Here is a 26937-nt window from a genome sequence, read left to right as displayed (position 1 = left end):
ACGAAGAGCTTGGTAATTATTAGTGTAGCATATATCTTCAAGGATATGTCTGTGTTACTGTCAATGACATTTCCTGTCATATATTAACTCACTCAGTGCTAGGTACTTACTATTTGAACAAATTATTGTTCAAGAGTTTGTCCAGTTGTGGGTAGTATTGAATTAGGACCTTGGTTTTACAGTTCAGACAGTGAGCTTTGCAATATTATGCAGCAGCTTGGATGGGAGGGAGCTTGGGAGAGAATGGACCCATGTATATGCATGGTTGAGTCCCTTTGCTGTTCACCTGGAACTATCACAACATTGGTAACCGGCTATACTGCAAAATAAAATAAAAAGTTTTAAAAAGACAATAAGCTTTGAAGTCACAAGACTTGCATTTAAATACGAGCTCCACCATATAACTTTGAGTTATTTACTTGATTTCTCTGGTTTCCTGGCCTACAAAACAGGAAAATAGTATCTGCTTCATAGCTCAGTTACAAAGATTAAGTGAGATATTAAGTGTGACAAAGATTAAGCATTATTAAAGTATATGTTTGTTAAACTTTATAGTATATAGTATATACTTAATGAATCTCATTCTTCTTTATGTTGTTATATTATGTGCCCAAGTCATTTAAAGGGGCAAGGTTGAAAGTTCCAAGTATCCAGAACAGATAATTTGTACTTCTACTACTAGTTAATGATAAATCTTAGCTTATCTTCATCTTACTTTTTATTGCTGTGTATATCTCAAAAGCAGAACATCTAACACACAGTGGGTGCTTAATAAACTAGGTAATGAATTGTAAATATTGTTTTCCAGTTAATCAAAAAAATTGTTTATGATGAATGGGATTTTAGTATGCCCCCTAAGTTAATCATCTATTTTAATAAAACAAATACACACAGCACTTAGGGCATAGACCTTACCAGCATACATAGCTAGATAAACAATGAGTTAGGGATGACAGTCAGGTTGTGACTTCAAAGTTCAGGACAAGCAGTTCTAAATCCAGTGACAAAATCTTTCTTTTATTTAAGGAACTGAATACAATGTAGCTAGTAAATCACTTTCCTATAGTCTTAATATGTAATAAAAAACTAACCATGCCAACATGTGTATTTGGAGTAATGCTTAATTCACAGTTGAAGGAAGAGTTTTATGTTCTCTGATTTGAAAAAATACAGACCCCTTTTCTATTAAGATTAATATTTGTAAATATTGCATGTAATGAGAAAAAATGGAGCACGAAAAAGGATTAATGTACAACAAAGATAAAAGAAAAATATATTTCCTACTATTTCATGCATATAATACCTTCAAAAAAGTCTAATCTAAATTTAAAAAATTATTTGTATTATACATACATTATATATACTTTATATTTTAAAATTATATTACAAGTTTGTCTGTTTTTGTTTTTTTATTTTTGGCCACACGGCATAGCATGCAAAATCTTACTTCCTGGACCAGGGATCGAACCTCGGTCCACAGGAGAGCAGAGTCCTAATAACTAGACTGCTAGGGGATTCCTATTTAATTATTTTTTTTTTTTATCAAATGCAAACATTATACAAAGACTGTTCTGGACCATTGCATTTTTTGCACAAAAACGTCTTTTTAAAAATTTAAGCAGCTGGAAGTTCCATGATAGTAAGAGGAGCTCCATTGACCCACTCACCAGCGAAACTGGTGAAAATTATTTTTAAAAACCCAACCACCTCAAGCCTCTAGGAACGGTGCAAAGCACAAACACCAAAAGAAGAAACATCTATTCAAGACAATGTATGAAAACTGAATAAGAAAAACAAGAATCTGTGGTATTGAACCAAGACCACTCCCTCCTTCCCAACTCAGCAAGGCAGAGACAGTGCTCCCCATAGCTGCAGGGCTCCCTACCCCTCGAGCTTCCAGTAGGAGGGTTTTCTAGGTGGAGCAAAACATCAACGTTTCTTATCCTGCCCCTAACTACCTCTTTTATTTTTATTTGCTTTTGTCTGCACTAAGTCTTCGGAGAAGGCAATGGCACTCCACTCCAGTACTTTTGCCTGGAAAGTCCCATGGACGGAGAGTCGGACACGACTGAGCGACTTCACTTTCACTTTTCACTTTCATGCACTGGAGAAGGAAACGGCACCCCACTCCAGTGTTCCTGCCTGGAGAATCCCAGAGACGGGGGAGCCTGGTGGGCCGCCGTCTCTGGGGTCGCACAGAGCTGGACACGACTGAAGCGCCTTAGCAGCAGCTGCAGCACTAAGTCTTCATTGCTGCCTGTGCGCTTTTTCTAATTGAAACAAGTGGGGAATACTGTTCGTAGTGGGGTGCAGTTTTCTCGTTTTAGTGGCTTCTCTTGTTATGGAGCGTGGGCTCCAGGGCACATGGGCTCAGTAGTTGTGGCTCACAGGCCTAGTCGCCCCGAGGAATGTGGAATCTTCCCAGATCAGGGATCGAATCCATGTCCCCTGTGTTCGCAGGCAGAATTCTTAACCCTTGGACCAGCAGGGAAGTCCCTAACTACCTCTTTTGAGGCTAAGTCCTTGTTGAATGTGGTTGAGGGGTGGGGACTCCCTTCTGCCAATTCCCACTCATGGAATGTAGGCTCTACCTTGAGTGTGACATTCAGACAACACTGAGATCCTGAGCATCCTTGCCCTGTTTTATAAAGCAGTAGTTCCATGCCAGGAGAGGCAAACCATGCAGCTGCCCTCCACACTCCTACAAACACCCAGCTCCTAGCATGAGGGTGTTATTTAAATAGTAGCTTGCCATCATGCCCCACCCATTTTCAGATACCTGGCTCAGAGACAGTGTCTGGCAGTAGAAGCAGGTCATAAAAAAATAATTACTAAAGGAACCGACTTTATTAGCAGCAGACCATGGAGAAGACCAAGTCTAAGAGTATTCACAGGGACAGTGCAGGTTGTGGTGAAAAACATTTGGAAGGAGATTCAAGATACATACTAAACTGCAGGCTGGTGAATTTTCAGAAGAGAACCAGAAAGAAGACAGCAGGAGGGGGACTTCCCTGGCGGTTCAGTAGCTAAGACTCCGTGCTTCCCCTGCAGGAGGTGTGGGTTCAATCCCCAGTTGGGGAACTAGAATCTCACGTGCCACGGGGTACTGCTAAAACAAACCAACAACAACAACAACAAAAAAGGCAGGAGGAATCTTCCTGGAGTCAGAACAAATATCAAACACTGACCTCAGAAACTATCCCTTCAAATGAGCCTTGACTGGAGTAACTTGAACAGCAATTTATGCCCAGTCATAAATTAACAAGAGAACCGTCTTCTGGAAATTAGTGAAGTGCAACGCCTGGGTGTGTCCAAGAAAAGACAGGAAGACGACTCTATCAAAACCACTGTTATCTCAGCATGACTGTGGGCATATCCCAAACCACTTCCTGAGGAGCAACCTGAGAGCTGACGGCATATTATAAGGTAAAAGACTGGGTGCTTCCCCTTAAGATCAGAGAAAAGACAAGAAGTCTGCCTTTCAACATTGTATTAGGTGTTCTAAGGGAGCAACACTATAAAGGAAGAAGTAAAACTGTCTGTGAATGATATGATCTTTTATATAGAAAATCTTAAGAAATCAATTAGAAAATGATAAGAACAAATAAGTTTTCAGGTTACAGGGCATAAACACAATATGCAAAAATTTTTTTCCAAGTTATCTATTTTTTCTTGAATGAGCTCATAGTTTCTATTCAAGGAACTTGTCCAGTTTATCTAATTTGTTGACATAAAGTTATTCATGATCATTTCCTTACTCTCTTTTTAATGTCTATAGGATCGCATTGGGCTTCCCTGGTGGCTCAGACGGTAAAGCGTCTGCCTGCCATGCGGGAGACCCGGGTTCGATTCCTGGGTCGGGAAGATCCACTGGAGAAGGAAATGGTAATCCACTCCAGCACTCTTGCCTGGAAAATCCCATGGGCGGAGGAGCCTGATAGGCTACAGTCCACGGGGCCGCAAAGAGTCGGACACGACTGAGCGACTTCACTTCACTTCACTGTAGTGTTGCCTTCACTCTCATTTCCATTGTTGGTAATAGCTCTCTTTGTCCTCTGATTATTCCAGCATGAGGTTCATCAATTTCATTTTTCAAATAACTCGGTTTTGGTTTCCTTGATTTATTATTTATTTTCCATTTCATAATTTCTGCTCCTTTTTTTCTGTTTACTTTGGGATTGATTTGCTCTTTTCTAATCTCTTAATTAGAAGGAAGGAGGTTTAGATCATCAATTTTAGAGTTTTCCTAGTTTTACATGCTATAAATTTTCCTGGAAGCACTGCATTAGCTACATTCAACGTATTTTGATGTTATCTTTGTAATTTAGTTGAAAATATTTTCTTTTGTCACTTCTTTGACTAGGGGTTATTTAAAAGTATATTGTTTAGCTTATAAATGTATGGAATTTTCCAGATATCTTTCTGATATTATTTTTTAACTTCATTGTGGTCAGAGAATGAACATATCAATTACCATTGTTTTCTATATGTCTCATTTGTTCTTTGTACTTTCTCTGTCTCCCTTCCTTTGTTGGTTTATTAAGTATATATGTATGTGTATGTGATTTCTTTAGGATTTATAATATACATCCTTAGCTTATCACAACCTAACTTCAAATGATATTATATCACTTCAGGTATAGTATAAGAACTTTCCAACAGCATACTTAATTTTCCCGTTCTCCCCAGCCTTTGGGCTGTTACCATATATTTTACTTCTATATATGTTATAAAATGCCATAATATGTTGTAGTTATTTTGTTTTCAATAATTTTCCTTTAAAGTGACTTTAAAAATAATAAAATCTCCTGGTCTTTTCCCCCTGCCACATAGCTACCACTTCCAGTGTTCTTCAATCCTTTGTATGGTTCCAGATTTCTATCTTCTGCCTTTAACTTTTCCTGTAGGGATGGTTTTCTGCTGTTGAATTTTTAAGTTTTGTATGTTCTAAAAAAGTTTTTACCTTTATTTTTGAAGGATGTTTTCCCTAGGTATAGGATTGTACATTGACAATACTTTCAGTACTTTAGAAATATTCCAGTTTTCTGACTTCACTGTTTCTGACAAAATTTTTCCTGTCATATCAATCTTTCTCTTCTGTAATGTGTCTTTTCCCTCTGGCTGCTTTTAAGATGGTCTGTATATCATATCAATGGAGAAGGAAATGGCAACGCACTCCAGTACTCTTGCCTGGAGAATCCTGTGGACAGAGGAGCCTGGTTGGTTGCTGTCCATGCAGTCGCAGAGTCGGACACGACTGAAGCAACTTAGCATGCATGCATGCATTGGAGAAGGAAATGGCAACCCACTCCAGTATTCTTGCCTGGAGAATCCCAGGGACGGGGAGCCTGGTGGGCTGCCGTCTATGGGGTCGCACAGAGTCGGACACGACTGAAGCGACTTAGCAGCACCAGTAGCAGCATATATCACTGGCTTGAAGAAATTTGATCATGATGTGCTTTAATGTGAGGTTTCTACATTTTTATTTTAATACTGGGCTTTTGTTTTTGTTTTGCCATGCAGTGCTGCACGCAGCATCTTATTTCCCTGACCAGGGATCGAACTTGCCCTCCTTAGAGTGGAAGCATGGAGTCTTAACCACTGCTCCACCTGGAAAGTCCCTTGGGCTTGTGAGTGTGTGCGTGCTAAGTCGCTTCAGTCATGTTTGACCCTTTTGCAACCCCATGGACTGTAGTCCTCCAGGCTCCTCTGTCCAAGGGATTTTCCAGGCAAGAATACTGGAGTGGGTTGCTATGCCCTCTTCCAGGGGCTCTTCCCAGTGCAGGAATCAAACCCTTGTCTCCTATGTCTCCTGCATTAGCAGGTAGGTTCTTTACCACTAGCACCACCTGGGTTTGTAATTTTTATTAAATTGTGGAAAACTTTAGCCATTCTTTATTTTTTTGTTTCCCTCTTTTAGGGACTCTATGCCTATATTAGGTTGCTTACTCTCCTCTGGTGTATTCTACTCTGTAGATTCTAGTTGCCTAGGTGTCCCCAGCATCTGAAGCTTCTCTCTTTAATTTAGTGAGACCTACAGGCTCTGGGTTCACTGTTCCTGTAGTGTCCTAAAAACTTCCCCGGTAGTAAGCTAGGATGATTAGAGGGCTCAACTTGCTTTTTCCCCTTCCCTGAGGATTACTACACTGTGCTGACTATTTTTTAATGTTTGAAAACCATTTTCATGATTTTGTCCTCCTCTATGAGGCAGAGTTATATCTGGTCCCCGTTACTCCACCCTGTCTGAAAGTGGAGTTTGCCAGTAAAGTGTTGGCCTTTATCCTAACCACAGTGAACATCACCGAAGGATTTCCACAGGGGAGACAGATAACTACTTTGTGGAGAATGGATGGAAGGAAAGCAAGATGGGAAGGGGGCGTGGAAACAGCAATTCATAGGTTACTGTAGTAGTCCTGACAGCTGATGGTGGTTTGGAGCCATAAAATGACGGTGGAAGAAAACTGGAGAAAGGTAACGTTTACTTAGGAATGGACAGGATATTATTGCCTGTGTGAAGTTCAAAGAATAGGACTCAAGTGACGCAAGTCTTTGATCTCTGTGCTCAGGGAGTTCCATTGTGAACCTCCGAAGATCCTACAACAGAAGAGAAGGGTGTATACAAACTGTGTCCTTGCTTCCTAATAGAGCAGAGACAAGTTGAAGACAATCAGTGATGACTATTTGCAGAGCCAGCTTCCATCTTTTCTGTACCTTCATTGATACATCAGTGGTTTTTATGGACTCAGTCTATCTGTCCCTCCAAATTCATATGTGGAAGCTTTAACCCTCGGTGTGGTAGGATTTGGAGATGGAGCCTTTGAGAGGTAATTAATGTTAAGTGAGGTCATAAGTGAGGGGCAGTCATGTTGGTTTCCAGGCCTGAATAAAAGACCATCACAATGCCTCAAATGGCTCTCACTGCCATTTGAGAACACAGTGAGAAGGCAGGCAGAGAGCCCTCATGGGCAACTGACTCTGCTGGACTTTGATCTGGGAGTTCTGGGAAAAAATGTTTCTGTTGTTTAAGCCACACAGTCGATGGTATTTTGTGACAGCAGCCCAAGAATAATGCAGTGGTGCTCAGCCTCCAGTCAGTGACTTCTCATCTTTCTCATTTGGATGGCAGCAAGTTCATGAGCGGTGGTGGCTGTTGCTAAGTCATGCCTGACTCTTGTGACCTCATGGACTATAGTCTGCCAGGCTCTTCTGTCCATGGGATTTCCCACGCAAGAATACTGGAGTGGGTTGCCATTCCATTCTCCAGTGGATCTTCCCAACCCAGGGATTGAACCTCTGTCTCCTGCCTTGGTAGGGAGATTCTTTTACCACTGAACCACCAGGCAAGCCCTCACAAGCAGAACAGGGATACTTAAAAAAAAAAAAAAAAAAAGGCAAATATTTGCTTTACAATGCTTCATGAATGGTGCTTTAATACATAATCTTTTTGATAGCTAATTATTTGCAAACTCCTTTGGTAATGTTAATGTATTTGCATTAGTGTTGGCTATGAAAAACCTCACCTTCCTGACTTCTACTCTAGTCAAATAACATTATCTTATAATGAGCTCAGTGAACAACTGGCACTGTGAAGAATCTCTGCTGATTGGCTCATTAACGGTTTTTTCAGTCATTGGTAAAGAGTCTGTGTAAACAAGGCTAATTTTAAACATTCATTCTGGACCCAGGTTCTTTCTGTTTTGTTGCTAGTGTTTTAAATTTCTTTTGCTTCACTGCTTAAAGACAGCTACTCTCTGATGATAGCCCATTTCCTTTCAAAGAGTAAATGAAGTTAGATACAAGAATTAAAAGAATGGACTCTGGTCTGTTGAGAAGCACCGAGTGAGAACTCAGGGACATGTAAACGATGTGTTCTATATGAGATGTTTTCTTTTAAAGATAGAAAGAGAAAATGGAATGGATCACTGACAATATAGCATTTTGAATTACTTAGAAGTCAACTTAAAAACATGTTAAACTGATTCCAAAGAAATCCTCATTTATACAGTCACCCATCTACTCAACACATACCTATGAAGTGCCTAATGTGGGAAAGTCTCTGTGCTATTGAAGGTATCAAGTTGAAGACTGTGGATACAGATCTTAAGCGCTTCACAACTGACAGGTGACATCAGACATGATTCTACGTAATAGTGCGCTGGTGTCACAAGATGAACGAAGTGCTGCCAGGTGTGTGTGTATAAGCTAAGCTACTTAATGACTGTGATAGAAGTCTTGCTGGTAAGAGATTGTAAATAATGGAGTAAGGCCATTCTCACTATTTTGCTCTCTCTCTCTTTTGATGCTGCCAGACTCAACCACTTTGCATTCCTCCCAACATTAGTCTGTGTGTGTTAGTTGCTCAGTCAGGTCCGACTCTTTGTGACCTATGAACTGCAGCCCACCAAGCTCTTTGGTCCATGGAATTCTCCAGGCAAGAATAGTGGAATGGGTTGCCATTTCCTTCTCCAGGAGATCTTCCTGACCCAGGGATCGAACCCGGGTCCAGTCTCTCTATCCAGAATCAAAGAGCAGTAACAGCTTTAGAAGACTTCCTTATCTTACTTTCAGGATGAGGAAACATCCAGATTAGGCTTCACCTGACACGCCTGAGGATGGAGCTAGTTTAGTGGCAGAACTGAAACAAAATCATTCTCCTGAACACAAACGCCTTCTTCAGCCAGCTCCATTTAAAAGGCTTCCCAAACTCTGAGGCTCCAGTTAATCGTTATTGCTTCCATGAAGCCTTCCCTGACCCTCCCCAAGTAACGAACCCTCCTTCCAAGGGGTGTCTGCTCACACTGAGTACATCTCACAGAAATATTCATTTATTTTTACCAGGACTTTGTTCCCTAGTTACTCTGTCTTGGAGAGTCTCAAGCCCATAAGTCAGGAACATGAAGTCCTCATCCTTGGACTCACTCTGCATGAGGGCAAAATGGGGAGAATTACGGTGCTGCATTTCACTTTTTCATAAAATACTAGCAATTTTCCTACTATACCAATGCTTGGTACTGTAATTTCCTTCTGATGTTGCAATTGTTATTGCTTATTAAGATCATGAATACCTTTCTTGCACAAATCTGTATACTTTGTTTTTACCTTTTTAATGTTTCTTGTCATCTTCATGTATCCATTTATTCATCAAATATTTAATTAGACCAAATATTGCACTAGATGCTAGGAAGGCAGTGGTGAAGACAACACATGGTGCACTGTTATCAGATGACGGGATCAGGCACCCACAGCTCAGTGCGGTAGGTCCGACATCAGAGTCATCACAGGGCATAGCATCTGGTTCGCAGTGTTAGAACCTAGTCTGAATACACTTCTCCAAAGAAGACATACAGATGGCGAGAAGATGCTATCACTTATTATTAGAGAAATGCAAATCAAAACTGCAATAAGGTATCACCTCATACTAGTCAGAATGGCCATCAAAAAACCCCTACAAACAATAAATGCTAGAGAGGGTGTAGAGAAAGGGGAACCCTCTTACACTATTGGTGGGAATGTAAACTGGTACAGCCACTATGAAGAATAGTTTGGAGATTCCTTAAAAAGCTAAAAATAGAGCTAACATATGATCCAGCAAATCCACTCCTGGGCATATATTTGGAGAAAACCATAATTTGAAGATACATACACCCCAGTGTTCATTGCAGCACTGTTTACAATAGCCAGGACATGAATGCAACCTCAGTGTCCATCAACAGAGGAATGGATCAAGATATCATACATATATACAATGGAATATTACTTAGCCATAAAAATAATAAAACCATGTCATTTGCAGGAACATGATGGACCCAGACAGTGTCATACTGAATGAAGTCAGACAAAGACAAATATATGACACTGCTTGTATGCGGAATCTTAAAAAAAGCTACAAATGAACTTCTCTACAAAACAGAGTAATGGATGTAGAAAATAAACTTATGTTTAGTGGGGGGGTAAAGGTGTAGGAGGGATAAATGGGGAGACTGGGGCTGACACACAGACATTACTATATATAAAATAAGTAACTAGTAAGGACCTATTTATAGCAAACGGAACTCTATTCAATACTTTGTAATGACCTATATGGGAAAAGAATTTTAAAAAGAATACATATATATATATATATGTATAGGAGATGGGCACAATAAAGGACAGAAATGGTATGAACCTAACAGAAGCAGAAGACATTAAGAAAAGGTGGCAAGATTACACAGAAGAACTATACAAAAAAAGATCTTCATGGCCTAGACAACTACAATGGTATGATCACTTACCTAAAGCCAGACATCTTGGAATGCAAAGTCAAGTGGGCTTTAGGAAACATCACTATGAACAAAGCTAGTGGAGGTGATGGAATTCCAGTTGAGCTATTTCAAATCCTAAAAAGATGATGCTGTTAAAATGCTGTACTCAATATGCCAGCAAATTTGGAAAACTCAGCAGTGGCCATAGGACTGGAAAAGGTCAGTTTTCATTCCAATCCCAGAGAAGGGCAATGCCAAAGAATGTTCAAACTACCACACAACTGCACTCATCTCACACACTAGCAAAGTAATGCTCAAAATTCTCCAAGCCAGGCTTCAGCAATACATGAACCATGAACTTCCAGATGTTCAAGCTGGTTTTAGAAAAGGCAGAGGAACCAGAGATCAAATTGCCAACATCCGTTGGATCATTGAAAAAGCGAAAATTTCAGGAAAACACCTACTTCTGTTTTATTGATTACACCAAAGTCTTAGACCACAACAAAATCCATCAAGAGATGAGAATACCAGACCACCTGACCTGCCTCCTGAGAAATCTGTATGCAAGTCAGGAAGCAACCATCAGAACTGGACATAGAACAACAGACTGGTTCCAAACTGGGAAAGGAATACATCAAGGCTGTATATTGTCACCCTGCTTACTTAACTTATATGCAGAGTACATCATGTGAACTGCTGGGCTGGATGAAGCACAAGCTGGAATCAAGATTACTGAGAAATATCAATAACCTGAGTTATGCAGATGATACAATCCTTATGGCAGAAACCGAAGAGGAACTAAAGAGCGTCTTGATGGAAGTGAAAGAGTGAAAAAGCTGGCTTAAAACTCAACATTCAGAAAACTAAGATCATGGCATCTGGTCCCATCATTCCATTTTAAATAGATGGAGAAACAATGGAAACAATGACAGACTTTATTTTCTTGGGCTCCAAAATCACTGCAGATGGTGACTGCAGCCATGAAATTGAAAGACGCTTGCTCCTTGGAAGAAAAGTTATGACCGACCTAGACAGCATATAAAAAGCTATGGTTTTTCCAGTAGTCATGTATGGATCTGAGAGCTGGACTATAAAGAAAGTTGAGCACTGAAGAATTGATGGGTTTGAACTGTGGTGTTGGAGAAGACTCTTGAGAGTCCCTTGGACTACAAAGGGATCAAACCAGTCCATCCTAAAGCAAATCAACCCTGAATATTCATTGGAAGGACTGATGCTGAAACTCCAATACTTTGGCCACCTGATGCAAAGAACTGACTCATTTGAAAAGACCCTGATGCTGGGAAAGACTGAAGAGAGGAGGAGAAGGGGACAACAGAGGATGAGATGGTTGGATGGCATTACCGACTCGACAGACATGAGTTTGAGCAGGTTCTGGGAGTTGGTGATGGACAGGGAAGTCTGGTGTGTTGTAGTCCACGGGGTCCCAAAGAGTTGGACACGACTGAGCAACTGAACTGAACTGAATATATATGTGTGTATATATATATATATATATAAGTAATAGATTCACTTTGCTGTACACCTGAAACTAATATAACATTGTAAATCAAATATACCTCAATAAAAATAAAAAAATAACAAGAAAAATCCACAAACAGTAAATCAGAAGTGGGTGTGAAAAAAGGGAACCCTCTTACACTGTTGGTAGGAATGTAAATTGTTACAGGCTAAAAACTACAATTAGAGTTGCCATATGATCTAGCAATCCCATTCCTGGGCATATACCCAGAAGAAACCATAATTCAAAAACACATGCACCCCAGTGTTTATGTAGCACTACTTACAATAGCCAGGATATGGAAGCAACCTAAACGTCCATCAACAGATCAATGGATAAAGCAGCTGTGGTACATACACATGCAACAGAATACTACTCAGCCATAAAAAGAATGAAATAATGCCATTTGCAGCAACAAGATACAACTAGAGGTTATCACATTAAGTCAAGAGAAAGACAAATACCATATGATGTGACTTATACATGTAATCTAAAATACGACAGAGATGAACCTATGAGGCGGAAACTGACTCATATAGAGAGCAGATTTGTGATTGCCAACGGGGGAGGGGAGTGGGGCAGGGAGACACTGGGAGCTTGGGGTCAGGAGATACAAACTATTACATATAGAGTTGATGGACAACAACATCCTACTGTATAGCACAGGGAACTATATTCAATATCCTGGGATAAACTATAATGGAAAAAAATATTAAAAAGTGTATATTTATATATAACTGAGTCACTTTACTGTACAACAGAAATTAATACAACACTGTAAATCAATTATACTTCAAAAAAAAACCCAACCTACTCTGATTAAACAAAAATGTTAAAGTGAAATTTGAAGATTGAGATGAATAGTTTAGCAGAGGGAACATGAAGGCAAGAAAAACCTACATGTTCCTTACGCCTGTGCCACAACGGGGAAAGAATTGGTCTTTCTTTGTAGACTGTGACAGTCTGGGCTAAAGGCAATGAAAAGTCATGGAAAGGCTGTAAAGAGGGGAAGGACAGGAGAAAGATAATTTTGGCTGCAATTTAAGAAAATATTTCCACTATGTCCATTATTTTCAACTCTAAGTCTTAAATGATTTTCATTTTGCCTTATTTTAAACACTGTGGTAGCAAAGTAAAAAGAAAATCTGTATTTGAGGGAAAACAATATACTATATATCACAGGTAAATTAAGTAAAACATAAGCTATTCTTACAATTTTTAAACTACTGATTAACATCACAAAATAGATAAGGCTTAACAATAGGCTAATAGGTAATAGTATCTTCCTTTCATTTGAAACCAGTCAGTTCTAAATTATTCATGCTAACCTAAGAAAGATACATATGTAACCTAAGTTGATCAATAATCCAGATAATTTGTTTCACTTAGGAATGTGCCTTTCAATTTTCATTTAAACATGAGTGTCTCTGAAATTTAGGAATTTACTTAAAGCCAGACCACTGAAAAGGGACAATGCAATAAAGCTTATAAATCTTGTGACTCAGCCCATACTGAAAATTAAGAATATGTTTTAGGCTGATGTCAAGATTAAGTAGAGAGTGATTTATATCTTTTTAAAATATATTTTTCATATTCTTCAATTTTTTTTTGTACAAAGAAGTATTCTCTTTCACATTTTCCTTGAGAAGGTCACCTTAAATAACTGAGTTTAAGAGATCTTCTCTGAGATATAAAGTGTATTTTTAAAAAGATGGGTGCAGCAGTCAATGGGGTTGCAAAGAGTCAGACACATCTAAAGCTTTTTTGATAAAGTCTTATTTCTGTACTGTGTAAAATAAACCAAGGAATGAAAAGTGCTTTATAATATTCAAGACTAATTAAAACCTAGCAAATATGCTGACAATGTTTTTCATTGAAATACTTAACATTTTAAAATATTTACATAAAAGTAAAGGCAAAATGTTATTATTTTGAAAAGTAAAGGATCAGTCAAGACAAAATCCTTTTTTACCTACTCAACAGTTTACATAGATAATTAAAAGTATCTGGATATTAGCAATTGGTTCTAGCTATGCACTGTTTTCAAATAAAACTTAGAAATTACAGAATTTATACTTCTTTATAGAAGGAGAAAGGCTAAGAGTCATATCTCAACACAGAAAGTCCTAAGTACTCTCTGATATTGTCAGCTGAAGCTGAATAATCCATCAAATATTGACTTAATCATTTGAGAAAATGATGGGTGGGCCCCTTACCATTTGCACCTAATTATTTAGGACTTCATAATATGTGTTGAATCTATAACATGAATAATACAATACCTCAGTTTTCAATTCTTAAAAACAAAAGAACCAAACCCCAAAACATTCTGATTTTGTTGTTTAAAAAATTGTTTTCATTTTAATGATCTGAGTTAGTAACAAACAAATATACAAAATTGTCTTTCACATTTCCGTACATTGTATTATGGACCACTTAAAACTCTGGACTACAAATGCAGGTTTCTTTGTAACCTTAACCTCAATTATTGTCACTTATAAATAACGGTGATTTGCAAAAACATGCATTTGTGAACACAGATGCCGAAAGTCGTACATGGAAGTTAATGTACAACTACGAGTGTACACTGTTCATTTGTGCAGCTATGTGTCAAGTGTAATTGACACAGAAGCAGTTATCCTGGAATTTTTCACTCTTTGAAGAGTATTTCTGAGAAAACTACAGTTTAAAACAAAAATTATATTCTACAGATACAATAAAATTGACAACGTGCACATCTGAAGCAACTTCTGGGACCCAAAGCTGATTCAATAACCCTGATGCCATATTAGTTTTATGGGTGTATCTCCAAAGTCACAGGTTGGAAAATAGCTGCTTTAACAAAAATAAATACATATATTAAAAGGAAACTTGAGACTTTGAAAAACAGCAACGGATGTATGAGTCACCTACAATTTTCACCTATAATTTTCTGTTTTAGAAATTAGATGAAATTTAGAAATTTAAAGATAATCTGAATATTTTCTAAGCCATTTAAAATTTAGATTTTTCTATCTCATCATTGTTTTCTATTTGATAGTATAATACAAAAGTGGGTGGTTTCTATTGTTTACTATAATTCATGTCATTATAAATTTATGACTTCATTAGGTCAATTAAGTAGAAACTAGGTCATCATGAAAATGGGAATAAGGAGGCCCCTTCTCTAACCACTAATCTGAAGTGAAGTCGCTCAGTCATGTCCGACTCTTTGCGACCCCGTGGACTGTAGCCCACCAGGCTCTTCTGTCCATGGGATTCTCCAGGCAAGAATACTGGAGTGGGTTGCCATTTCCTTCTCCACTAATCTGAACTAGGAGTAAATACCAAAACAAAACAATTTTTTAAAAAATAGTAAATTGTGTCTAGGTTTCTGTAGGTACGAAAATCCAATCTTTCTTAAAAACGTTTTCCTGGATTGTGGCAACATGTGCTTTATCTCTTGAACTCTATCTACGACCTAAGCTTATTTCTATATTACACATTTCAAACTCCCTGGCAAGGAATGTGAATACTAACCAGCTAGGTATCTATTCAATTTCATACAAAGAAAGGACTTGTGTATGGATGTCATAGTAATAGTCCCACTTCACTAAGGCCTGAGTTTGATGTCTTTGCCTATGCTATATGGACCAAATGAGAGAAGGTGGTGCAAAGTAACTGAGTTTCCTTCAGGCAGTATCATAGACTTGGCCTCTGGTTTAATGAGAACACTTGTTTTCTAATATGAATACAACTGCAAACAGCTGAAGGGCAACTGCAGTTGAAAAGGAAATGGAATTTTCTACAGCAAACAAGGAATGTCTCTGTTTTCCATGGGGCTTATGATGAAGGAAATGTGGCTAGTGATTTCAAACTTGTACTTCAAGAGTTACCTAAATGCAGGATGGCTTTTAAAAATGTTTAAATCATTAATGATTCAGGCAAATAACCTGTGGGAAGTAACATAAAGATGTGTACTCACAATCCTACATTCGATGATGTAGTTCTCTACTCTGCACTTTGGAAATGAAAGAAACCAATTCTGTCCAGAGTCAGTATCAGAAAGAAATATGGCTGCTTCCTACTTTTCTCCACTTAGTGAAATTAATTTTATGCTGCTCTCAGTGCTGATACTCTCTTATTGGAGTTAGGCAAAATGAATCTAATAAGTTACTTTTGCTTTCAAAATAAGCTGCCTAAATGTTCAGAAATGGAACATTTAATTCTTGAGAGGAATTTCTATGATTATCTTGTCTAACAGCAGGTATAAGGATTGGTAGATTAAGGATTATTGCTTTCAATAAGATAACCGTCAGAAATAAATATGTAAGCTGAACTCAAATACTCCATTTCCACCCAATGCTACTTTGTTTGATTCTCAAATCAAGTTACATGCTACCTTTAATTCTTTGCCAATTTACTGAGGTTTTAAGGGTAAGAAGTTGGCCTGTTAACAAAGACAACAGCAATAACCTCGTCAGCATGTCTTACTTGGGCACTGAGCAGTAACACTGCTTTTTTGATAGGACTTAAGGCACTAAATGGTGGTAAAACAAACACAAGTATGATGATTAACAACTTCTTTAGAATCCTAAAAAAGAAGATCACTTGGACACTAGTAAAAAAATTTTTCTCAAACAAATAAGGCATCCTGTTGGCAAACACAAATAAAAACAGAAGGTCATGTTGAATCTAATACATTCACGGTCTCAGCTAAACTACTTGAAGAAACACTAGCTATCCAACTAAAGAGAGCTACAATAGCATGTATAAAGGTTGGAAAGGCACCAAAAGGAGGACTCTACCACTTCCAGTTCTAAGAGTCAGGTTGGCTGTGTTTAACACTGCATCTGGTCTAATTACAAATTTTATTCTTCAAAATGTAGAATGTGGTTAATGTTAATTTTGACAAATCAGTTAACCAAGTGCTAGTTTACTAAGAAATTTATTTTCACGAATCAGAAAATGACTGCAGTGTCTAACACAACCCCATTTATAAAGCTAAACTAATTCTAGTACTGAATGCATATTCTGGAAAACACTGAAGTAAATCTGTATAAACAAAGAGGGTTACCTCAAGATAAATTCACAATAGAAATTCAACATATAACTAAATAAGATTTACTGAAAATAATGAAAAGTGTAGTACAGATACATCAAACATAATTATAACCACAACACTTTCCTTGTGAAAAATACAACTATTAGTGAAATAAAATGTACAATTGAAAATTTTTCCAAAGGAAAAATGGTATAAAGGAAAATACTTTTCTTTTGAGATAGGGAAAATAGTATGTCATTGTTTTTTCATCACCATATAATTTGACACAAAAAGCAGTCATAGAATTGCACCAATTCCACATCCAGTTTCCTGAACATGTTAAGAGTAAAAGTTCATAAAGCAGAATGCCGTTTCTGAATTTTACATTTTTAAACTGATGATATTCTCATACAGAATGTCATATCACACCAGATCTGCTTACATAATGTACAATACTTTCCATTTTGTGGTCAGACATGAAGATAAACATATGCTTTCTGCCACTTCTCTTTCATTCTGGTGTTTGGTCAGAGTCAGGAAAAAAATAATCAAATTACTTAAGTGTTATCTCTCTAGCAATAAAGAAAAATTATATTTAGTGCATGCTTCATCATTTGTCAAAAAACATTTCTGAAAATAAAACTCAGTTACCCAATGGTTTACAAAATAGAAAAATCATTCATCAGGATAAAAACACGGTGACATTCAGGTTCATTTCCAAAGGACTGACTTCCTTGGCAGCACCACTGTCCTTTAGCAGAGGCCACGATGCAAGTTCATGGTCAAAGCAGGTGTGCCTACACAAGACCACTGCTTGACATTCAATTATCTGAGGTCTCCAGACCCCCCTTTGACCACCTGCCTCTGCCATCTCATTAGTGCCAGAAAATAAGATGGAATTTTTGTGGCAATGTTAGGAACATTTCTGCTGTACATGATTTAAAAGTTCTCCAAATTTTTCAAATAGGTCTTCTACCCATTTAACATTTTTCATACAAAGCTGAACAATTTCTTCCTGTCCTAAATCTTCATTTTTTTTCTGCACAGAAGAAATCTAAAATGAAAAGAAATACTAAATTAGTTTATACTTATCACTTTATAAGCTTTTCACATAGGCTCACTGTTTCTCTATCCTGAATGAAAAGAGGATTTAAAAATTTGCCAAATACTAATTTTTTTTAAAAAATTCCATCTGCAGAGAATGACTATCTCACATAAATCTGAATGGTCTAATCCTATCATTGTCAGCTCCCAGTGGGGAAGGAAGAAGGCTGGGAGAAGTGGTTCAAACTTTCTCAATTCCGTCCAATTGTGTTAAAAGTGGAATAACAAATTTTGGGGTCAGTTCCTGCATTCCAGAGCATTGTAAAAACAGCCAACATATGCTGTGTGACCATACTTACTTTCTCCTTTGCTAGACAGATTTTAGATTTATGCACATTTTTCCATACCAGATCATTATAAAATACATGATTATACAGCCTTGAGCCACTTAACCCTTTTAAATTAAAAAACTGATAATGCTTGTCAAAAAAGGTTACTGTGTACAACCATTTAATCCCTGAGGTTAATCCTTATATCCCATCCATCAAGTGGTATGGTCATATATAATTTCTGAGCAACTTAAATTATGATACTGAAAAGATACAATTAAATTTTAACTATAATTTCTTCACGCCAAGGGGCAAAACCCCCATTTCTCTGCAATTAATTGGGATAAGGTCATTCTGGTGATAAAGAGGACAGCAAGATATTCAAAGCAGTGACTAAAATGAATTAATTAAACAGGATGATTATATATTATGAGAGAAGAAAATACAATAAAGTGCCATTTATTATGGCAATGTAAAACAAATATAACAGCTCAAAAACATTACCACTCACAGGTCCTATGAGAAGCAATGAGCCTCAGATTAATCTGAGCACAGCATTTAACAGAGACAGCATAGACGCATATTTTAAAAAATTATTTCTAACAATTCTTTTTAAGGCATTAAAAAATACTGCAGCTAACTAGAAAATACAACAAAAGCAGCAGATTCACAGATACAGGGAACAGACTAGTGGTTACCAGTGGGAGGGGGAGGGGAAATACAGGGGTCAGAGAGTGGAAGGTATGAACTACTGGGTACAAGATAGGCTATAAGGATATACTGTATAACACAGGGAATAGAGTCAGTATTTTGTAGTAGCTGTAAATGGAATGCAACATTTAAAAATTACATATAAAAATATTGTAGCTACAATCTTCTTAAAGTTCAGGAAAACATACATTTCTTTTTTAAGAAGACAAAAAAAGTAATTACCTCATCTTTACATATCAGATAAACATGATATTTATAATGATGGAGTGAATGATACAAAGAATACAACTGTATTTTCTCTGGATCAACAGCAAACTCCTATAAAAAGAAAAGAATTTATACACATTTATTTCATGGAGCATCTGAACTAAGAACACTTTTATGAAAATGTTAGAGCAAAACTCTCAATGGAAATCTTAAAAGACTTATATGGCTAGTATTAATATGTATTAACATGGACAAGATGCTTATTCAAAATTAGAATTTAAATCATATTTAAAAATCTTTATTTTTTTCTGCATATAAGTATACTATTTCCAAAAAGTTAAACATTATAGAAAAGTTTGAACAGTAAACATAAAAGATGACTTATAAGGTAAAAGAATTCTATGTCTTGTTTCAGAGGTAAACAATGTTAACAGCATGTAATATATTCTTCCATGTTTCGCCCATGTATAACATATATTAATAACACTAATTTTTGTAATGGGAAGGAGTTCATACTGTACATATTGTTCCACAATTTTAATTTTCATAACTTTTTTAACCTAAACAAAACTTGGGTATCTTTCAATTTATTAAGCACTGCCCTCACTCCCCCATAGAAATTGAGGGCAAGGATTTTGGATCATTTTTCACTGTCGTATTCTTAATACTCAGAACTATATTGGGGAAGCTATACTTTGGCCACCTCATGTGAAGAGCTGACTCATTGGAAAAGACTCTGATGCTGGGAGGGATTGGGGGCAGGAGGAGAAGGGGACAACAGAGGATGAGATGGCTGGATGGCATCACTGACTCAATGGACATGAGTCTGAGTGAACTCCGGGAGTTGATGGAGAGGGAGGCCTGGCGTGCTGCGATTCATGGGGTCGCAAAGAGTCGGACACGACTGAGCAACTGAATTAACTAACTATAGGAAGTAAAAAATTTTTTATTGGAAGACTGAATCTCTCTCTTCTTTTTAAAAGTACACAGTATTACATTATCTGGGTAGCTCTTTATTCAGTCTCACACTGGTGATTTTAACAACAGAGTAAAATATTTGCTTGTTTTCAGTTCAGTAGCTCAGTCGTGAATCGCAGCACGCCATGCCAACTCCCGGAGTTCACTCAAACTCATGTCCATCGAGTTGGTGATGCCATCCAGCCATCTCATCCTCTGTCATCCCCTTCTCCTCCTGCCCCCAATCCCTCCCAGCATCAGGGTCTTTTCCAATGAGTCAACTCTTCGCATGAGGTAGCCAAAGTACTGGAGTTTCAGGTTTCGCATCAGTTCTTCCAAAGAACACCCAGGACTGATCTTTAGAATGGACTGGTTGGATCTCCTTGCAGTCCAAGGGACTCTCAAGAGTCTTCTCCAACACCACAGTTCAAACGTGTCAATTCTTCAGTGCTCAGCTTTCTTCACAGTCCAACTCTCACATCCATACATGACCACTGGAAAAACCATAGCCTTGATTAGACGGACCTTTGTTGGCAAAGTAATATCTCTGCTTTTCAATATGCTATCTAGGTTGGTCGTAACTTTTCTTCCAAGGAGTAAGCGTCTTTTAATTTCATGGCTGCAATCACCATCCGCAGTGATTGTGGAGTCCAAAAAAATAAAAAGTCTGACACTGTTTCCACATCTATTTGCCATAAAGTGATGGGACCGGATGCCATGATCTTCATTTTCTGAATGTTGAGCTTTAAGCCAACTTTTTCACTCTCTTTTACTTTCATCAAGAGGCTTTTTAGTTCCTCTTCACTTTCTGTCATAAGGGTGGTGTCATCTGCTTATCTGAGGTAACTGATATTTCTCCCGGCAATCTTGATTCCAGCTTGTGTTTCTTCCAGCCCAGCTGTTTCTCATGATGTACTCTGCATATAAGTTAAATAAGCAGGGTGACAACATGCAGCCTTGACGTACTCCTTTTCCTATCTGGAACCAGTCTGTTGTTCCATGTCCAGTTCTAACTGTTGCTTCCTGACCTGCATACAGGTTTCTCAAGAGGCAGGTCAGGTGGTATGGTATGCCCATCTCTTTCAGAATTTTCCAGTTTATTGTGATTCACACAGTCAAAGGCTTTGGCATAGTCAATAAAGCAGAAATAGACGTTTTTCTGGAGCTCTCTTGCTTTTCCAGGATCCAAATTTCACAAAAGTTTATGCTAGTGTCCATTATTTGTTTTCATACCTTAGTGAAGACTCCATATTGTGTTTAATCGCACTGAGCAGCTTCAGCTTCATGCAACAAATTCTCTTTTCACTTTCATTCTATTACAAATATTTTCTAATTTTCCTTGCTATAGCTTCTTAGATATACCCATCATTTAAAAGTGGATACTTACTATCCAAATATAAGAGATTTTGTTTAAAGTATCCTTAATATTAACTTCTCATTTAAATGCTTTCTTCCTTGCAATCACTCTCTGTGGTTTTTTTTTTCAGCCTAATTTTTTTTAAATTTACTTTTTATTGAAGGGTAATTGCCTTACAGGATTTTGTTGTTTTCTGTCAAACCTCAACATGAATTGACCATAGGTATACATATATTCCCTCCCCTTTGAACCTCCCTCCCATCTCTCTCCCCATCCCACCCGTCTAGGTTGATACAGAGCCCCTGTTTGAGTTTCCTGATCCATACAGCAAATTCCTGTTGGCTCAGTCCAATTTTATTGAGACTTTCGATAGCTAAGTCGAAGATCTCTCTCAGTAAATGTCACACTGCACTTGAAAAAACATGGGTTATTCAAATATCTTTTGACACTGATTTCTAACATAATTTCACAGTAATAAGAAGACAGATGCTGTACGATTTCAATACCTTTAGACCATGAAATTTTTGCACCCCGTTTTATGTCCCTAGATATGTTTCAGTGTCTCCTAGTTTACAGCCTATGGGAACTTGTATAGCATTTGTATTGTACTGTTGTGTGAAAACTGAATAAATCTTAATTATGTTGAATTGGTTCACAGTACTTTTCAGGTCTACTATATTCTTCTACTTCTTTGTATATTGAGTCTATTAATTTTTGAGAGTTTGATATTGAAACTCCAACTAAAAATCTTAATTTATCTACTTAAAAAATAATTGTCATATATAGTAGAACTATATGTAACCTTGTTCTGTATTTTCCAAGTCTCCTGTAAATGTGTTATCATACTTTCATAAGTTAAAAAAGTTAAAATTAAAAAAACTTGCCTCTTTCAATGTCTTAAGTAGAATTTATATTAACAAGTGAAAAATCTGTAATTACATCAGTCAATATATACTTACTTGTGCAGATTTAGTAGTTGTTTTAGAAGTTCTTAGAGTCTTCTTATTATAAGCTTTGCCATTCATTTTGATTTTAGAAATAGCAGATCCTCCACTTTTTGCTTTAGAGTCTCGAGTGATTATTGTTAGTTCAGGAAAACTCTCCAAGGCATTCTTGAGAATAAAGCAAGAATAACTGACGTTAGAAAAACGTGAGCTTGACTACCTCCAGCTATTGAAAATTTATTTTTTTAATATAAAAGTATAATCATACATGTACATATATACACAAAAAATACATGTGGGGGTTACTGATGGGGTGTGGTAAATATATACAATATATACCTACATACATACACAAACATACATGGGGTGTTAAACATGGCCACAAATTCTTGGTAGCTCCTCCCATCAAGATATAGAACCTATTTTCCCACCCTTTGGATATGAGCCAACATTATGACCTGATTTAAGCAACAGCATGTGACACTGTAGGGACTCCTGAATGAGGCAGAGTGTTCCTTTTAGTGTTGTCTCTTAGGCTTCAAGTGAAGGGAAAGGACAGCTATACACAGTTTCAACCTTCAAGGTCACTCTTTTCCAAATTCTGTATCGGTTCCCAAGCACCTAGTACCATGACCCCTCAAACAGGGGTCACATTACACTTCTTAAACAAATAAATTAATTTTTCAAGCGAAAGGGTAGAAGTGAATGTTTCATTTAATAGAAACAACAGAACTTTCAGCATTCTCTATCAGAATGAGCTACTGGTTTCTAGCTTCATTCTCTTTCTTAGATTATTTGTGCTTTTACTATATACTCTTGTGCTTTCCATATAAAACACGTTCAAGTTTGAAAAATCCTGAACCCAGAATTACTCCTTATAACAAATGGAACTTAAAGACAAAAATGGATTCTAAATTTAGAAACAATGGGATGGAGATGAAAGCAGAAAATTTAATGATTTCTCTAATAACAAGATGCTCAAGATGATTGGAAATAAATGTATTTCAGAGAAAAAAAACATTATTAACTTCAAAAGGCTTTAAGATTCCTAAAATTATCAAAATCATCATGGGAAATAATAGTAAATATTTCTAAAAATAAAATCTTTTATAATCTACTATTTGTAGTATTTTACATCACATCATTCTAACTTTTAATACTGTGTGTATATTTTGGCTTTGAAATACAAATTGCCATAAATGAAAATTATCTATCATAGACATCACTATTACCATTTACAGTTTACATTAAGTAACTATAATTTCAAAATTAGAAATTTTGTGTTTTTTCTATGAAAACAAGAATATGAAATTTTTTCAGTTGTCCACCATAAACTACTGCATAAAATTGAAATACCTACTGAGTCTACTAAATTCCAAGTGATAGCTTTAACACAAGTCTTTAGGGAAATAGTTCAACATTTCTAAAATGGTTAGCCAAAACTGGTCATTTGTAAGAGTTAGTAAATATTCACAGAACATACTCTGACAATATTTCATTGTCTGCAGAAAACATAGTGTCTCCCCACAAACTATTCCACTTGAAGACAGCATTTAAACAGAAAATATTGGATTAGGAGTAAGCAGAACAAATTCTTAGCACTGGTTATCTTACTAACTTCTGAATTTCTTTTTTCCCCTCTGTAAGTGTGTCAGTGAAGACTATAGGATGACTAGTAGAGTTTGGTGTCATTTAATCTCTAATCAGGGTTCCCAGGTGGTACTAGTGGTAAAGAACCTGCCTCCCAGCCAATGCAGGACACTTGAAAGATGTGGGTTCAATCCCTGGGTCAGGAAGATCCCCTGGGAAAGGAAATGGCAACTTGCTCTAGTATTCTTGCCTGGGAAATCCCATAGACAGAGGAGCCTGGTGTGCTACAGTCCTTGAGGTTGCAAAGAGTCAGACATGACTGAGCACACACACACTAACTGGCTACAACCTCTAAATCAATCTCAGAGCATCAATTTTCACCTACCTAAAATGAAACTGATCTCCACTTTTACGTGGAGTTCAGATAAAATAGGGATGTGAGAAAGCTATACAAATCACCCAAAGGACTTGAGAACTTATGTCTATACATAATCCTTCACACAAATTTGTACAGCAGTAATTGCCAGGACTAGGAAGCATCCAAGTTGCCCTTCAGTAGGTGAATATATAAACTGTGGGGTATTCAGACAATGGAGTATTATTCAGGCTAAAAAGAAATAAGCTACTAAGCCATGAAAAAGACATGGCAGAAACTTAAATGAGTATCAGTAAGTGAAAGAAGCCAATCTGAAAAAGTTACATACCATATTTCAACTATAGGACATTCTGGAAAAGGTAAGACTATGGAGTAAAAGTAAAAAGACCAGTCATTGCCAGAGGTTAGGGGAGGGAAAGGGATGAACAGATAAAGCAGAGGGTTTGGGGGCAGTGAAACTACTCTGTACGATGCTATGATAGTGGATATGTTGGTCCAAACTGATGGAATGCACAAGAATGACCTGTAAGGGAAACTATGGACTTGGGGTCACCATGATGGGTCAGTGTACATTCATCAGTTGTGACAAATGTACCATTCTGTGGGAGACAGACGATGGTAATGGGGGGGCGGGTTATTCATGTGTGGGGGCAGGGGATACATGGAAATTGTACTTTCTGTTCAGTTTTGCTGTGAACCTAAAACTGCTCCAAAAATAAAGACTGTTTATAAAAAAGCTATACAAATGTATTAAAAAACACTTCTCTTGAGTTTGCTGCTGCTGCTGCTAAGTTGCGTCAGTCGTGTCCGACTCTGCGACCCCATAGACGGCAGCCCACCAGGCTGCCCCGTCCCTGGGATTCTCTAGGCAAGAACACTGGAGTGGGTTGGCATTTCCTTCTCCAATGCATGAAAGTGAAAAGTGAAAGAGAAGTCACTCAGTCATGTCCGACTCTCGAGTTTAGATGTAATTAAATGATTCTAGATGCTACATGTTACACTTTGAATAAGAAAAGCTGGAAAATTTTTAATCACTCAGTAGATTCTATGATAAATTTTCTGAGTTTAGATTAGCTTTCTGTTGTTCTCTATTTCTGATAATAGATGGACTTGATGGACATGAGTTTGAGCAAGCTCCGGGAGTTGGTGATGGGCAGGGAAGCCTGGCATGCTGCAGTCCATGGGGTCGCAAAGAGTCGGACATGACTGAGCGACTGAACTAAATTTCTGATGATACCAAAAACCAATTTACAGTGCCAAGATATGTTAACAGATGTATAATATCTCCTACCATTATGTGAAGATCAATTTTTCCTTAGACACTGGGTAAACCAGGCAAAAAAAGGGAATTTTGATAACTGCTATGGCCAATTCTAAGTGTAAATAAAATGGGAAAATTTTTAAAAGGGTTAAAAGAAAAACAAGATTGGAATACAGTAGTTTAAGGGAGGCATTTTTGAAAACATTTGAAAATTATAATATTATATATAAGGAATACTACATGAATATAAGGGCTTCCCAGGCGGCTCAGTGGTAAAAAATCTGCCTGCCAATGCAGGCAATGCAGGTTTGATCCTTGGGTTGGGAAGATTCCCCTGGAGAAGGACATGACAAACCCACTCTAGCATTCTTGCCTGGGAAATGCCATGAACAGAGGAGACTGGTAGGTTACAGTCTATGGGTCGCAAAAGAGCCAGACACCACTTAGCGACGAAACAACAAAAGATGAACATAAAAACCTGAAAAATGAATTTAAACAAAGAAAAACAAATGATGAACATTAAGAATGTACTTAATAAAAAGACATGTTCAGACAAGACTCATAATGAATAAAAATCAAATTTTTGTTGGCTGGACAACTTTATAAAACTGAGAATGACTTCCAAAATATTCTTTCCTATTATGTTGAGGACTATAATTGCCACTGAGTTTGCTAATAAACCATGTGAAGGAAATACCTTGAATGACTGATCCAAATGAAGATTCAAAAGAAGTCTCTTTCGGTTATCATTCAGCATGCTATCTATTTTTTTCATATGAGGCAAAAGTAGCTCATCTAAAACAAGATAAGAATTCGTTGTAACAGGATGAACTATCAACACAAAACCTTGTTAGACATAGAGCTTTTCCACAAAACATTAATAGACTGACATTAAATTCATGGTGTATTGATTTAAAAATACTGCACACAAGGTTTTTTTTAAAAGTTAGCTTTTAAAAAAAGTTTACAATAGCTAACTGAGAAAGCAGCAGCATACTATGATGAGAAAACAGAAGCCCTGGGTTTTAACCCCAGCATTAGAATTGATCAACAAATGGTCAAACTGCCTAATCACTCCATACTTCATTTACCAAGTGAACAATAATAATATTTCAAATCATAAATTTAACATTAAAATTTTTTAAATAAAATACTGAGTATGATATTCTTAATTCACTATACAATGGGGCAAAGGATAAGTAGGGGGCAAAAAAAAAATAGTCAAAATTCACTTTCAAATACACAAGGAGAGTCCAAATAGTTATTTTAGAAGAAGAAAAATACATTCAGGGTATAAATTAATTACTTTTGGTGCTGTAGTAAATAGTTTAGGTTACTAAAAATTTATCAGCATAGCAACATTTTATAATACTAATTA

At 37.1% G+C, this 26937-nt stretch overlaps 1 protein-coding gene across 2 annotated transcripts in view; it reads right to left on the bottom strand.

Annotated features, from left to right (window-relative positions):
* Window positions 1–14093: 14093 nt before the first annotated feature.
* Window positions 14094–26937, bottom strand: part of QSER1 (glutamine and serine rich 1) — a 78421-nt gene continuing 65577 nt past the window's right edge. Inside the window, exons 10-13 of one of the 2 annotated variants that reach the window (XM_040258964.1) lie at window positions 26257–26354; window positions 22348–22500; window positions 19090–19185; window positions 14094–17837 (exon numbers count right to left, since the gene is read on the bottom strand). In XM_040258964.1, the coding sequence (XP_040114898.1) occupies window positions 17697–17837; window positions 19090–19185; window positions 22348–22500; window positions 26257–26354 (488 nt within the window). In that variant the 3' untranslated portion in view covers window positions 14094–17696. The remainder of the gene's footprint in view (window positions 17838–19089; window positions 19186–22347; window positions 22501–26256; window positions 26355–26937) is intronic. The other variant, XM_040258965.1, reaches the window with a different exon arrangement.

This window comes from Oryx dammah, unplaced genomic scaffold, assembly GCF_014754425.2.
Source record: "Oryx dammah isolate SB20612 unplaced genomic scaffold, SCBI_Odam_1.1 HiC_scaffold_17, whole genome shotgun sequence".
NCBI classification, from domain to species: domain Eukaryota; kingdom Metazoa; phylum Chordata; class Mammalia; order Artiodactyla; family Bovidae; genus Oryx; species Oryx dammah.
Note: the sequence above shows the minus strand (reverse complement) of the source record. Positions and strands in the feature narration are given on the sequence as shown.